Source organism: Hemiscyllium ocellatum, chromosome 31, assembly GCF_020745735.1.
Source record: "Hemiscyllium ocellatum isolate sHemOce1 chromosome 31, sHemOce1.pat.X.cur, whole genome shotgun sequence".
In the NCBI taxonomy this organism is placed as follows: domain Eukaryota; kingdom Metazoa; phylum Chordata; class Chondrichthyes; order Orectolobiformes; family Hemiscylliidae; genus Hemiscyllium; species Hemiscyllium ocellatum.
Window position 1 is genome coordinate 50,360,274 of NC_083431.1, and position 16,535 is coordinate 50,376,808.

At 43.6% G+C, this 16,535-nt stretch overlaps 1 protein-coding gene across 3 annotated transcripts in view; it reads left to right on the forward strand.

Moving 5' to 3' along the window:
• The window catches only part of zzef1 (zinc finger, ZZ-type with EF hand domain 1), a 240,311-nt gene that overhangs the window by 132,075 nt on the left and 91,701 nt on the right, over positions 1-16,535 (forward strand). For all 3 annotated transcript variants that reach the window (XM_060848324.1, XM_060848326.1, XM_060848325.1), the window contains exons 32-36: positions 6,153-6,314; positions 9,470-9,602; positions 10,007-10,145; positions 14,032-14,197; positions 15,823-16,085. In XM_060848324.1, the coding sequence (XP_060704307.1) occupies positions 6,153-6,314; positions 9,470-9,602; positions 10,007-10,145; positions 14,032-14,197; positions 15,823-16,085 (863 nt within the window). The remainder of the gene's footprint in view (positions 1-6,152; positions 6,315-9,469; positions 9,603-10,006; positions 10,146-14,031; positions 14,198-15,822; positions 16,086-16,535) is intronic.

Genomic DNA, 16,535 nt, shown 5'->3' on the forward strand with positions numbered 1-16,535 from the left:
CTACTCAATGCTAAAATTCAATCAGTTGTTGTATTTATTCATTTTTCCATGTACTTCAGAGCAAGCCAATTGGCCTTTTGGAGCATGTCAGAGCAGAGGGTGGTACTTGCGTGATACTTCTTTCTGAGCAGCTCTGCATTCTTTACTTGCTGTTGAATTCTCCTGTTTTCTGTGTTTGAATAAGTGAGTGATGCAACTGTTGTTTTTGGTGTCCCCCTTGTCTTGGCTCAAACGTTTTTACTTGTTTGTGAATTTTTGGCTGCTGTGCCCAGTATTTAGGATGAATGCTGCATAAACATAGATCCTCAATTCCTGGAATTTGATGGCTTGAAAATCCCTTTTCTGGGTTTCCTTGCCTCCTTTCCAGACACTTTCCATTCCTTTCAAACTGTTAGTTGGATCCCACTGATGCATGTCATTGGAAAAGTATGCACTTAACCATAGCTGCAAGATTTGTGGAGCTAAGTGATTTGTTGTTTAATACATTGCCAGCTCTAATCATTGTCAAATAGTACAAATCAGGAAAAAAAAACCCCAGCATATTCTTTAACACTAAGATCCTTAAATCTTTTGAAGATAATTCTTTCCATTCTTGGGTTTTAGCAATGTGCTAGATACAGATCTTCGAATTTGTGCGTTTGTCCTCGTCTCATTTCAAACTCAGCATAGAAATAACCTCTTGACCCCAAGTGGTCTGCTGGCCATCACGGCCACCTTTTCCTGGCATTCATTTGCAGGATGTGAATGTCACTGCCAGGGCCAGCATTTATTGCCCAGCCCTAGTTGCCCAGAGGGCAGTTGTGAGTCAACCACATTGCTGTGGGTCTGGAGCCACACATCAGTCAGACTGGATAAGATTGACAGATTTCCTTCTCTAAAGGGCATTAGTGAACCGGGTGGGTTATTTTGATAATTGGCAATGGTTGCATTGTTAGATTCTTTAATTCCAGGCTCTCTTTATTGAAGAGGTAAAAACAATGACTGCAGATGCTGGTAACCAGATTCTGGATTAGTGGTGCTGGAAGAGCACAGCAGTTCAGGCAGCATCCAACGAGCAGCGAAATCGACGTTTCGGGCAAAAGCCCTTCATCAGGAATAAAGACACTGAGCCTGAAGCGTGGAGAGATAAGCTAGAGGAGGGTGGGGATGGGGAGAGAGTAGCATAGAGTACAATGGGTGAGTGGGGGAGGGGATGAAGGTGATAGGTCAGGGAGGAGAGGGTGGAGTGGATAGGTGGAAAAGGAGCTAGGCAGGTCGGACAAGTCATGGGGACAGTGCTGAACTGGAAGTTTGAAACTAGGATGAGGTGGGGGAAGGGGAAATGAGGAAGCTGTTGAAGTCCACATTGATGCCCTGGGGTTGAAGTGTTCCGAGGCGGAAGATGAAGCGTTCTTCCTCCAGGCGTCTGGTGGTGAGGGAGCGGCGGTGCAGGAGGCCCAGGACCTCCATGTCCTCGGCAGAGTGGGAGGGGGAGTTGAAATGTTTACTACCCTTCCACCGACTCTCTCATTTCGTTTGGCCAAACTGGTCCTCACTCTTAACAATTTCTCCTTTGAATTCTCCCATTTCCTCCAGACCAAAGGGGTAGCCATGGGCACACGTGTGGGCCCCAGCTATGCCTGTCTCTTTGTTGGCTACGTAGAACAGTTGATCTTCCATAATTACACCGGCACCACTCCCCATCTCTTCCTCCGCTACATTGATGACTGCATTGGCGCCACCTCGTGCTCCTGCGAGGAGGTTGAGCAATTCATCAACTTCACCAACACATTCCACCCTGACTCTAAATTTACCTAGACTATCTCTGACACCTCCCTCCCCTTCCTGGACCCCTCCATCTCCATTAATGATGACCAACTTGACACTGACATTTTTTTTACAAACCCACCGACTCCCACAGCTACCTGGATTACACTTCTTCCCACCCTATCTCTTGCAAAAATGCCATCCCGTATTCCCAATTCCTCCGCCTCCGCCGTATCTGCTCCCAGGAGGACCAGTTCCACCATAGAACACACCAGATGGCCTCCTCCTTTAGAGACCGCAATTTCCCTTCCCACGTGGTTAAAGGTGCCCTCCAACGCATCTCGTCCACATCCCGCACCTCTGCCCTCAGACCACACCCCTCCAACCGTAACAAGGACAGAACGCCCCTGGTGCTCACCTTCCACCCTACCAACCTTCGCATAAACCAAATCATCCGCCGACATTTCGGCCACCTCCAAATGGACCCCACCACCAGGGATATATTTCCCTCCCCACCCCTTTCCGCCTTTGCAAAGACCGTTCCCTCCGTGACTACCTGGTCAGGTCCACGCCCCCCCCCCCCCACGACCCACCCTCCCGTCCTGGCACTTTCCCCTGCCACCGCAGGAACTGTAAAACCTGTGCCCACACCTCCTCCCTCACCTCTATCCAAGGCCCTAAAGGAGCCTTCCACATCCATCAAAGTTTTACCTGCACATCCACTAATATTATTTATTGTATTCATTGCTCCCGATGCGGTCTCCTCTACATTGGGGAGACTGGGCGCCTCCTAGCAGAGCGCTTTAGGGAACACCTCCGAGATACCCGCACCAATCAACCACACCGCCCCGTGGCCCAACATTTCAACTCCCCCTCTCACTCTGCCAAGGACGTGGAGGTCCTGGGCCTCCTTCACCGCCACTCCCTCACCACCAGACGCCTGGAGGAAGAATGCCTCATCTTCCGCCTCGGAACACTTCAACCCCAGGGCATCAATGTGGACTTCAACAGTTTCCTCATTTCCCCTTCCCCCACCTCATCCTAGTTTCAAACTTCCAGTTCAGCACTGTCCCCATGACTTGTCCAGACTTGTCCGACCTGCCTAACTCCTTTTCCACCTATCCACTCCACCCTCTCCTCCCTGACCTATCACCTTCATCCCCTCCCCCACTCACCCATTGTACCCTATGCTACTCTCTCCCCACCCCCACCCTCCTCTAGCTTATCTCTCCATGCTTCCAGCTCACTGCCTTTATTCCTGATGAAGGGCTTTTGCCCGAAACGTCGATTTCGCTGCTCGTTGGATGCTGCCTGAACTGCTGTGCTCTTCCAGCACCACTGATCCAGAATCTCTTTATTGAATTCAAATTCCACATCTTCCATGGCAGGAGTTGAACCTGGATCCCCAAAACATTACCTGGATCTCTGAATTAACAGTTTAGTAATAATACCACTAGGCCATCAGCTCCCGTTTAATTTGTAAATATTTCTTTAGTTTCTCTTTTATGTATCTATCTAGCTTCCCTTTGAAAGCATCCATATTTGCATCACTTACTTCATGTGGCAGCAGGTTCCACGATGCAGTGTGAATAAAGTGGCCCCTCCAGGCGACACCTTTGGATGTTTGGTCACCATTTTAGGTTGATGGTAGTTTCCCCACATGATGGAAACCTCCTCTCTACGTTTAGCCATCCAAACACTTTCACAATTCTGTTAGGTTACCTTATCTTTTTTGGAGAATAGAGCTTGGGTCTATTCAGTGTTTTCTGACAATCATAACCTCTTAATTCTTGCATCTTAAGTCTCTCGTTGGCCATACTTGTTACATTTTTTGTTTCTAGATTTGTCTTGCAGAGCATATTTCATATTCTGTCCAGACACAGCAAACAATGAGCACTTCAAATCTAGGTTGGCTGAAGGAGAGTCGAGCCCTCGGCAGGTTTAATTTACTGACTGGCTAAAGGACCTAGGAGTTTGTGTCTTGAGCACTTTGGATGGAGAGAAGTAACGTGCAGGCCCATTAGTTGTAATTGTAATGTACTAAAACAACTTAAGACTACTAAGGATGATTTTAGATGTTTAATGGGCACAAAGGTACATAAGGGCCTGATGAGATGTATTCTGGGCTGCTGTGGGAGGCAAGGGAGGAGATCGCAGGGGCCCTGGTGGAGATATTTAATACTTTACTGGCCACAGCTGGAGTGCCGGATGACTGGAGCATAGCTAATGTAGCTCCATTGTTCAGAATGGCAATAAAGATAGGCCAAATAATTACGCACCAGTTGCATCACTGGGAAAAAAGTTCTGAGGTTTAATCAACACTTGGAAAGGCAGGAATTAATGATCAATAGCCATCATGGATTTGTGAAAGGAGATCCTGTCTGACTAAATTAATTGCATTGTTTAAAAAGGTGACTAACCTTGTTGATGAGAGTAGGGCAGTTGATGTGGTTTACACGGACTTCAGTAAGATCTTTGACTAGGCCCCACATGGAAGGCTGCTCCAAAAGCTAAGAGCCCAAGTGTTTCCAGGAGGTATTGAGAGAGATGATACGGTGTGCTGAAGGGTCTGACATACTAGTCCAAGCAAGGAATAACCATGGAAGGAGGAACAATGGACATGTGAAGATGGCAGACAAGAAAAGACCCACTGAGTTATCCCACTGGTGTCTGAAACATTGACTAGATGCACAACTGCAGCCATTGTTTGCTTAGCATGAGTGTTGGGTGGTGGCCATGTTCCAAAGTCAGGGTGTCCATTAGAATGTTGTGTGGATCAATGGTACTGGGAAGTTGTAGTCATAGCTTCTGTGATGTACAGGACCATTGCTTGTGTTATGAACCAAACCAAACCCCCTCAGTACAAATTAAGGAGGTAGCCTAGACCTTAACTATTATCTTTCTTAGAAGCAAGTGTGAGGTGCTGCATCCCAGATGTGATTTGATTGGTCAAACTACTTTAAGCAAAGTACACTTTGTTCATACACCAATAGTTGAAATACAAACTAAAAGAGGTATAACTTTATCTCTATCGAAATACTTAACAAAATAGTATATTATTTAACTACTGCTCATCGACTGTTCCAATATGCAGGATCCTATAAACACACTCTTGGCGAATTCAGCCAAACCAATTTCCCTTCCTTGTTACCTCCTCCAGTCCTGGAGAAGGAACTCCCAAAGAATGAATGAGAGAGAGAACTCCAGCCTTTGCAGCAGCAGAGAGAGAATTGCATCTAGCAGTTTCAACTCCAACCACCCCAACTTCAACGACTGAAGGCAAACTTTAAAACCCTGCGTCTGTGTGAGCTGACTCCACCCACTACTTTTGTCTTCGTTATGAAAAACTCCAAACTATTTACTCTGCTTTCCGTGGAGCAGATATCAAGGCATCAGGTTTACAACACATCTCTTCAAGAGAAACAGGATAGAGCAAATCCCTGTGAAAAGTACATATTGCCACCGCTGAAACAGTCAAAAATGTTATAGAGGGCAAAGATCTGGAGTCAAGAGGATTTTGAAATTGATTCTCTGGTGATTGACGATAATGTAGCTGGACTAAGATCAGATTAGTTAAAAATATTGCTGTTTTCATGTGATATCAATGTTATCTTGATGTGGTCTTGTATTTAGAAGTCAACTTGGTGCAGTTCTGAATCACATAACATTGCATTCGAGGCTTAATTGCTTAAAGTGTCAGAACTGTACAGTTGGATTCTGCATGGCTGAGATCAGCCACTAATCCTTATACGGTTGTGGGCAAATTTATTTTGTTGTCTTGACAGAAGGAGCAGTTCAATTATTTTATCTCAGACTGGTGACTTCTTTTTCCAGCGACGACTCATTTATTTTTGCAACTTTCTACAGGATAAGGCTGTCTAAAAAGGTTCCGAGATCTCTCCAAATCTCAGGCATAGTGGGATGGATCAGTGTACAATGTTCAGGCTTTGGTCTGCAGTCAACATTGCCATGTTTTCTGAATCGTCATTCACGAGCGCCATTACTTATAACATTTTTAGATACTTTGACTGTGGGAATAAGGCTGAAACCTGGATGAGAGGATTGCAAAGCGCAATAAGAGGAAGTGGAAAGCATTAAAACTTGCTTGTAAACTTCAATTTTAAAAAAAATGCATTTCCAAGGAAATCTGTGCTCAAGATTAAGTTAATGCCCCTCCTTTCTTTTCCTCTCTCTTTCTTGGTTAGTTTGTTTGCAGTTGGTACCTAGATGTAGTATGAATGCAGGTAAACTGTGCAGCTCTTCCTCTCTCTCACTTGTGAAATGCTGCTCCCCATCAATTTGGTCATGATTCTTATTGTTCGTAATGTGTAAATTTGCTGCGTAGCTTCCTGAATAGATTCATAGTGAATACTCTCTCTCCTTTGTTTTGTACTTCATTGTTTTAGGTCTCTGCTCCCAGCATTGTCCTGTGTGCAGACCTGTCTACTTCACCTGCTTGATATGGGCTGGGAGCCCTTGGATATGCCCTTCTTCGATGAAATCAAGCTGCCTGACTTTTTACTGGCAATGTCACAAGAAAATATCAGTATCCATGACAGTGTAATACAGTGAGTACAACCTTAGTGTGGTCTGAATTGGCTGAAATATGAGTACTTAAAAGGATCGAGATTTCAGACACAGCAACCTTTGCCTGGCTTGCGCCTTGATAAGGCTGTCTAGCTATATGTTTAAATATCACAAAGTACCTCTGTTGATTTTCTGAGTATCTGCTTAATATATGGAGTAGGGAAGAAGGCCTTTATGTGAGATGGATATTTAAGCAAATTCAAATGATAAAATTGTGAATGTGGTCATGGTTTTGAACAGATTTGCTAGGCAAAACAGATATGTATATTTCCGGGTTGATCCCAGTTTTTTGTGGATGACATATGCTTCACTATCATTGGTTTCTGTGTTATACTTTTGGTTATCATTCTGCTAATCAGCAGGACAATAGGAAAGCGCAACAGCAGGTGGTCATGCATGCACCTTGTATACATGAGCTTTAATGTTAAAAAGCATGAGGCACTGTCATAAGCCATTGTTGTTTTTCATGTGATATCAATGTTATCTTGATGTGGTCTTCTATTTAGAAATCAACTTGGTGCAGTTCTGAATCACAACACTGGATTTGAGGTTTAATTGCTCAAAGTGTCAGGACTGTACAGTTGGATTCTGCATGGCTATGAGATCAGCCACTAACCATTGTTTCTGACAGTGGGGATTAAGGGGTTGGGGACTAAGGATGTGGTTGAACAGGATTTAAAGAAGTCTTTGGAAGCAGGAGGAAATGTAGTTGGTGGGGAGGAGATTCCAGAATATAATAATTGAAATTTCTAGCAGAGCGTTGGCAGGTTGGAGAAGAGGAGTGAAGGCGAAAGATAAAGGATTAGGTTGTGATCCAGGAGCTAGGGCTGGAAATAATACTTGAAGTGGAACAAGAAAGGACCCTAAAGGTTCAATGGACAAAGAGAATTTTGAATCCTGTGTGTACCTCAATAAAGGTCAGTGAGGATGAAGTACTGAGTTAATGGGAATTGTAAAAATTAGGGGGTTTTGGTACAAGCAGGAATCCTGGGGAATTTAGTGTCTATGGTGGTAACAAAGTGGGTTTCTGTAACGGATACATTGTTTGGGAGGGTCATTTTGTACAGAACAGGGTGAGAGATTTGCTTCAGGTACAGTCTGTTCTGCTATAGTGTGATAGTTCTGAACTCATGTTATAGAAGATTGTGCAATAGAAATACTGGCGCCTATGGGGAAAACAAAGTTGAATGAATCACCAGAATATCAGTAAAAATTGAAACGAAAATGAATAGAACAGTCTAGATAAATGTTAAAATCATATATTTTATTGAGGTAATACAATAAATTTAATACTTTAAGGAGTTTCTGAGTTCACTGAGTTATAGTACAGATCACAACAGTCTGTACCCAGGCTTCCCTGCTCCTACAATCCTCTGAGTGACAGTCTATAGAGAATAGCACAATCCAAGAAACTCCACTGTGTATGGGTTAGGGTTAAGATAGAGGTTTTATTCTCGCCACTTGGAACCAATTCTGGCTTCAGTTATTGTGAAGTTCATGGTGATGAAAGGGATTAGAGGGGTTGGGAGGATTGTTGGGACTTGCGGAGGTTTCCAAGCTTAGGAACATTGTAGGGACTGGAGGAGGTCACCAAAGTAGGGAGTGTGGAGATTTACAAAGGCAGGGCGAGGTTTATGGATGCTGGAGAGGAGGGGGCCTGAAGGAAGTGACACAGAGTTGGGAGTGGAGGAGGTTACGGAGAGAGCAGTTGGAGGTGGTTTCACAATGAGGGAAAGTACAGAGCCACAGGAGGTTACAGAAGTAAACACCAGGAATGGACTTAAGGTAACTGGGGAAGGAATCGCCTAATAGCCAACGGGAGTTCATCTTTTCAAAGAAAGCATTCCCCAGTTCACCAATCGGGTTACAGTCGATGAAACTCGCATTATAGAAGAATGACCTGTAGAGTAAAGGTTTGTGGTTTCAAAATGGGGTTGAAACGTGAGATTCAGCATATGTTGGGTTTGGGGTTTGTGTAGGGTAGAGCTCAGGAAGCAGACCGCACACCTGAGGAAACTGTTACTTCGGTCTCCAGGGAGAAAGTGCAGCATTTCAAATTGTTACTAGGGAGAGGCTTAAAAGGCTGGGGCTGTTTTCTCTGGAGCGTTCGAGGTTTGGGGGGTGACCTTAAGGAGAGTCCTAGAATAGAATCCCTAGAGTGTGGAAAAAGGCCCTTCAGCCCAACAGGTTGACACTGACCCTCTGAAGAGTAACCCATCCAGATACACTCCCCTCCCCTATTATCCTACATTTACCCTGACTAATGCTCCTAACCTACACATCATTGAATACTATGGGCAATTTAGCATGGCCAATCCACCTAACCTGCATGTCTTTGGGTTATGGGAGGAAACCAGAGCACCAGGAGTAAACCCATGCAGACACAGGGAGAATGTACAAACTCTGCACAGGCAGGCACCTGAGGTTGGAATCGAGCCTGGCGTTGTGAAACAGCATTGCTAACCACTGAGCCACCATGCTGCCCCTTTTTATAAAATCATGAAGGGCATGGGTGGGCCCAAAACTAAAGGGCATAGGCTTGAGATGAAAGGGGTAAAAACTGAAAAGGGGTTTAAGGGGCAACCTTTTCACAGAGGGTGGTGTGTGTATGGGATGAGCTGCCAGAGGAAGTAGCTGAAAATGTGTTGCTGGTTAAAGCACAGCAGGTCAGGCAGCATCCAAGGAACAGGAAATTCGACGTTTCGGGCCAGAGCCCTTCTTCAGTAATGAGGAGAGGGTGCCAGGCAGGCTAAGATAAAAGGTATGGAGGAGGGGCGATGGGGATGTGATAGGTGGGAGGAGGTCAAGGTGAGGGTGATAGGCCGGAGTGGGGTGGGGGCGGAGAGGTCAGGAAGAAGATTGCAGGTTAGGAGGGCGGTGCTGAGTTCGAGGGAATCGACTGAGACGAGATGTGGGGAGGGGAAATGCCTGGTACAATTATAGCATTTAAAAGGCATCTGGGTGGGCATATGACTTGGAAGGGTTTGGAGGGATATGGGCCAAATGCTGGCAAATGGGACTACATTTATATAGGATATTTGGTCAGCATGGACGAGTTGGACTGAAGGGTCTGTTTCCGTGCTGAACATCTCTGACTCTTATGACTCTAAGTGATTTGAGCCTTGTATTTGTTTAGCCAGTGGAGTGAAGAGGATGAGATTGCAGATTATGAGTGTAACAAAGAGTGGATGGAGGAATGTCAAGATGGAATACAGCTCCGGGTATGGTACGAGAGAATGTCTAATGCAACTGCTGAGGAGAAAAGAAGGGTAAGTAAGATCAGTGTATCCCTCGGTTTGCCGACTGTTTGTCACTGGCATGCCTCACTTCATGTTTAACTGAGAGAAAAAAAAAACTCTGGTTTATGAAAATTCTTTAATGTTGTGTTAAATATTTATTAAATGTGGGAATAGAATACACTGTCTAATGGGCTTTCTGTTTGAATGGAGTAAAAACGACATGTTTCTTTTCCAAAAGAAAACTTGGATATATTTTATTTGTTTTGGCGACTTTCTATTACCTTCTGTGCAGGATTATTCTGCGTACATGCATTTTTTTCTCAATATTGTCTTTCTGCTTGACACTAGCAGCTTCCACTGTTTCCGAAGGGGCCACCAATGATGTGAAAATGCCTGGAACACTCAATGACCAATTTGTTTGTGTTTTGTGACAGATGCACATGTTTGTTGCACGTTACTGTGACTTGCTGAATGTGGAGATATCCTGTGACGGGTGTCATAAAATTGCCCCCTGGCATCGCTACCGGTGTCTGCAGTGTCCAGACATGGATCTCTGCAAAACATGTTTCCTTGGTAAGAACTTGGTCCTAATGTCAGGAGAAAATGACTTGATTTGTGTCAACTATCAGCCAAGACCTTGGATGGGCAGAGCTCGAACGTGTTACAGTTTGCTTTATTTAATGAGCACTGGGATTTAAAAGTTGTGGGAAATTAATTTTAAAGAGAACTCAATCTCTTATTTTGAAGTACTGCAGAAATAGTTTTGGTGTGGAAACTGAGCTGTTAACTTGGGTGACAGCAGAGTCAGTGGAGGAGGAGACTGTTGAGCTTTAGGTCAGGCTGCGATTTGAGTATGCTAACCAGTTCTGGGTGCCAGTCCGGGAAGGAGGTGGCCGCACTGTGGATCTGGTTCAGAGCAGTGCCACAGTGAGTGGCCCCTCAAATCCTCGGAGATTGTGCTATGAAGAAAGGGCCATAAGAACAGAGTCTGCTCTCTCTCAAATCAGATTGTGACTGATCTGTATCTCAATCCATGTACCTTCGCATCCTTACCCAGCAAAGCTCTGTCAGTCTCCCTCAAATGGAACTTTCAAAACTGTCTAGTTCCGTGGTCTTTTCAGGGGTGAGTGTTTCAAATGTTAGCTAATCTTTGTATGAAAAGGTGCTTCCTGACATCCTTGTGAACAGCTGACCTCTAATTTTAAACTTTTGCTTCCTTTTCTGAAGTATACCACCAGAACGAGTAGAATCTCAGTATTTATCTGATGAAATTCTTTAACCGTATCAAACACCCTGATTAAATTACCTTTCAGTCTTTAAAAAGCAAGACAATCAGTCAAGGAATGAAACAGCACTGGAATCCATTATCTCTGTGCTGTATCTTTGAAAGAGCTCTTTGAAAGTCCCCTTCTCTTTGCCTTGAGCCCAGAAAATCTTTCCTTTTCAGTATTCATTTTTCTGTTGGAAGTTATTATTGCATATGCTCCCTCCATCCTTTCAAGCAGAACATACCAGATTATAATAACTTGCTGTGTAAGGTGCTGTCTCTGGTTTTGTGCCAGTTCTCTTAAATCTGTGTCCCTCCTGAACCTTCTGCCATGAGAAAACGGTTTCTCCTGATTTAGCCTACCTAAATCCTTCACCGTTTTGAACACTGCTATCAGCTTGCCCTTTAACCCATTCTGTTCTGAGGAGCACAGCCCCAGTTTCTTTAGTATCTCCACAAAGCTGATGTCTTTCACCTCTGGTTCCATTCTAACCTTCCTGCTCAACGTTAGCCACCATACTTCAACCAGTCATTTCTAAAGGTTCAGAATAACTTCCTTGCTTGTGTGTTCCATGCCTCTTACGAAATCCAAATCTTCAAATGCTGTTTTAGCAGCCTTCCCAACTTGGAAGAGTTATAATTCTACATCCTCAGATCTCTGTTCTTACACTTTCAACTCCCGTCATTGAATTCGTATTATCTCTCGTTATTCTTCTTACAGAAGTGCATCGTATCGCACATTAATCTGCAGTGCTTCTATCCATTTCACAACTGTGTGTCCTGGAATTTTTTACAACCCTCCTCACTCTTGGCTCCATTTTTGAGATTCACACCAGTTGCAGACACTGAAACTGCACCTGTATACCTTGGCCAAAGCCAGTAATGTATATGAAAGAAAACAGGAACACTAAAGCACATGCTCTTTCAGTCTGGAAAGCACCAATTCATAAATACTGTCTGTTTGTATGCAAACAGCCACGATCTCTTTAATCCAGTGGGTGTCAATGTTTCTAACTAGACTGTAATCCTGCAACCCATTTGAAAGTCCTTTTGCCCTCATTTTCAGGACTGCATCTTTCTTCTTTAGACTGGCTGTATACAAGTGAAGAAAGTTCTTTTGCACAAAATTCATGAAATCCTTTCCCTCCCTTAATGGTATATTCCCTCTCAATATTCAAATAATTGAAGTCCCTATTTGTACCACTTGAAAGATGTGAAACATTCTGTGATTATTCTGAAGATTTTTCCCTCTGTCTCATTCTGTTATTTGCTGGCTTCTAATGTATATTCTGCAACAGTATAGCTCCACTGTTCTGTCTTAAAACCTCACTATATCTTTTTTCAGTGCTGTGACATTATATTTTGTCTTTTTCTTTCTCTGCTTTTCCTAATGATCCTGAATAGATACCAGGTTTATACTAACCTTCAGCCCTAGGTTAGCCAACCAGTACCTGGTTGAGGGTAAATGAGGAACACAAGACTGAGAAGCAGGTGACCTCTCTTTCCTGTACTCCAATGGAAAATATCCAGCTTTTCTTAAGATAGACCCTTCACCTCGGAATAAATCAAATGAACCTCCTTTGAATTATTTCTGAAGCAATGATGTCTTTTTCACACAGAGATTAAAACTGTACACAGCAGTTCCAATGTGGTCTCACAAAAGCCATGGATTGCTCAAGTAAAGACTTATTCCATCCCTCTTGCAATAACTGACAACATTTCACTTACCTCCATGATAATTTCCTAAATCCATATACTAACCTTCTGTGATCCACATGTTAGGACATCAGATTCCTATGTACCTCAGTTTTACAGTCTCCCCAGTTAAGTAATATGCTTCTTTTTGTGTTCTTCCTGCCAATGTGGACAGGTTCATATTTTCCATATTAAACTCCATCTGCAAAATAATTTGTCCATTGACTTTAACCTGTCAATATTCCTTTGCCAATTCTCTGCCCTTTTACTGCAACTTGATTTTGTAACTAATTTAGTAGCACTTTAGCAGAATATATAGGAATGCTTTGGTAATAGAGATGATGTGGAGGTGCAGGTATTGGACTGGGGTGGACAAAGCTAAAAATCGCACAACATCAGGTTCTTGTCTAACAGGTTTATTTGTAAGTACTAGCTTTCAGAGCGCTGCTCCTTCATGAGGTAGCTAGTGGGGCAGGACCTCTTGCTATAAATTCTATGTCTTACGATCTTACCCCATTTAGTTACCTGATGAAGGAGCAGCGCTCTGAAAGCTAGTGTTTCCAAATAAACCTGTTGAACTATAATGTGGTGTTGTAAGATTTTTAACCTGATAGTAGAGGACATATAGTAAGGGAGAATAAACACAGTTCTCTGCAGCCAAGAGTGAGAGTCCAGGAGGTTGTCCTGTCATTCCAGTATCGGGGTTTGGGACATTTGTCTTAGACTGAAGAGAAATATTGTTGTGCACCTGGGGTACCACCAGCAGAGATAGGGTTAGTAAAATGGCAATTATGAGCAGCTTGGGGCGAAATTTAAAAAGCACAACCTCAAAGGTAATAACCACAGGAATGTGTGACTCTAAGATTGTGAGAGAGAATTAGAGGTTGGTTCATGGGGCACTGGTACCAGTACAGGGCAAAGTGGGAGCTGTATCATTAAGCTGGCCTTCACGTGATCAGTGTAATTTGGGAAATACCATCCGAGGTAATCGCTCAGGTTGCACAATCTGATTGTGTTTCTCCTGCTATCTAAATGATAGAGGGACGTTGTGACATTTCCAGTGGTCGGTTTCCAGAAGCAGAAAGCTTGTATCCCGAAGATATGTGAGCTGATTTATGAGAGTTGTCCAGAGTACTAACTGGTGACAGCCTAAAACTGGTTACTGTTGTGTTGATGCATAGTCAGGGCCTGCAGTCCTGGAACTAGTTGGGGGTATCTTGCTCTGCACTGCATGGTGCTTTATCCAGTATTATCAAATTCCTGTCCACGATTAACGTATTACAACATTTGGCTTTCTCAAAATGTTGTATTTGATGGACAAAATGTACTGGTGTTTACTTCAGGGTAATGTTAACAATTCCTGTGCAAAATGTTGGAATTGGGTTTTACCAGGAGTTTCCTCAATATTAAATCGCTGCATTCTAGAGTGTTGTAACATTCCTGAAGGCTAACGGTGAATCGTGGCTGATTTGTTTTTGTGATGATTTTATTCTACAGGTGGAGTGATGCCTGAACATCACGAAGATTATCACAAAATGGTGAATATGGAGTATGCATGTGATCACTGCCAGGGGTTGATCATAGGCCGCAGGATCAACTGTAATGTATGTGATGACTTTGATCTGTGCTATGGATGCTATTCTGCGAAGAAATACCCTGACAGGTAATGGAGGACAGTAATGTGTAAGATGGAACTGCCATTTCCCATTCCTTCCTCTGGTATTAGATCAGAGGCCTACACTGGGAATAAAAACGAAACCATCAGCAACAACTTGGTTTCAAACCAAGGATGGGAGTTTGCACGTTCTCCCCATGTCTGCGTGGGTTTCCTCCGGGTGCTCCGGTTTCCTCCCACAATCCAAAGATGTGTGGGTCAGGTGAATTGGCCATGCTAAATTGCCCGTAGTGTTAGTTAAGGGGTAAATGTAGGGGTATGAGTGAGTTGCGCTTCGGCGGGTCGGTGTGGACTTGTTGGGCCGAAGGGCCTATTTCCACACTGTAAGTAATCTAAAAATAATTGCCTGAATATAGTACGTTTTCATGGAAAGTTGTCAAATAAAGTTTGACATTGACTTCTAGATGGGGGTATGAGATTATATGAGCAAAAACTGATTGAAGAGGTACAATTGTAAAGAGGTTGCTAATGATAGAAAAGATGAATAGAGAATTAGTAGGGACTCCAGAGGCTAAGGGTCCAGGCAACTAAAAGCCATCACTGGCTTCAGGAGAGCTGAAATGGTCAGAATCGATTGGATGCAGAGATCTGGTTTCAGGGAGAGGTGGAGTTGTTATGAGCAAAGTTGGAGGAGTTGAGAGAGATGGGGAGGGTTGAGGCCATGGAGAGGTTTGAAACCAAGGATGGGAGTTTTCCATTTGCCTTGTTTCCTTAGCTGGGTGCCAGTAGGTGAGCGAGCTCAGAGGAGATGGGTGGCTGAGATTTAATGCCGTTTTGTGGAGGCTGGAATGAGAGAGACCCATCAGGAGTATGTTGGGATGGGAGGGAAGAGGGGTTCAGCAATTGAAAGCTGATGCATGGGTGGCACTGGGTGGTAATAAGGTGAAGGAGGTAGGCATCCTTAATGAGGATGTGGTTGTCTCATGTCATTTAAAGCAGACTTTTTCGGGGACTCTATAGATTTGTCATTGTCATTCCACACAGTTGCTACCATCTGTGCACTCTGTTGTAAACAGACGTGCCTACTTTAAAAGCGCCCCATGGAGTTTCCAGTAAACTCACTGATTTATTTATTTCCCTCTGCCTCTAGTGTGGTGCCTAGGGTAAGATATGAATGGAAATATCTCACCATATGGCCTTCTGAGTAACTGCCAAAATCGTGCCCTTGAACATAGCTTCCAGCACATTTGACTTGGAGATCTTATTCTTCAATTACTTGACTAATTGACTTTCTGGGAAATGTTTCCAACTGTTTTGAGCATAAGTTTCACCATAAGGTTTCCCTCCCTCTGGTGCACCCTAGCATCTATTGGTCAGCGTGTAACTTGGACTCAGCAGATTAAACTGCTTGTAGTTGGATTATGTTGGCTCACTCAGTTTCATCCCCAGTAAAGGTTCCTTATTTCTATACGGTTTCTCTTATGTTGCAGTTGTTTCCGTGTAATTAACTAAGCTGGCGAAGGACAGTGCTATAATTGTATCAAAAGCTACTTCAATTCAGCTGTCAGTTGCACTGTGTTCCTTCATTATACTATTTTAACTGTGTTAAGTTGTGTGGTGAATTGTATTGCACTAAGACAGATACCAAATTTCTCTCTTTTTAATTCCTGCAGTCACTTGCCAACACACAGCATTACAGTGTTTCCCATGGTGACGATTCGGATTAGTGACCGCCACCGGCTCATACAGCCATATATCCACAACTACACCTGGCTGCTGTTCAGCGCACTGGCCCTCTACACAGCTGATATTGTAACAGAACCAAACCCTGCCGAAGAGGAGCTGGACTCAGATGTACGCAAACATGCTGCGGCACTGGAGGCTCACTGCACAGAGCTCATCACCGAATATCTACTCAAAGCACACCAAGGCAAAAGTTAGTCATGTGCAAGACACACATTCCTTAATTCAATTATAAATGTACACAATAGTTGGCTAAAGTAATCATGGATTTTAAATTATATGTTTATCCTTCTACTATATTGGTCTTCTGCCTCTGCTGTGCATTTGAATTCAACTCGGATTAAAGGGAGTGAAATGTCCCCTCCCTCCTCTTCCAGGGCCCCCTCAGAAATAATTTTGAACAGTTCACCAAAGAAATGACATCAGCATTTTGACCTCAGGCCCTTTGCCAGTCTTCAACCAGTCACTTGGACCTGTGAGCCTTTCCTGCAAATGATCTTCTAATTGAGCATTGAATCATCATTCCTGTTTTGAAATGTATAGATTTTGTTTGTTTGTTCAGCTGGGGAAATGGGCCAAGAAATGGCAAATGGAGTTCAATGTAGATAAGTGTAAGGTCTTGTATTTTGGAAAGTCAAATCAA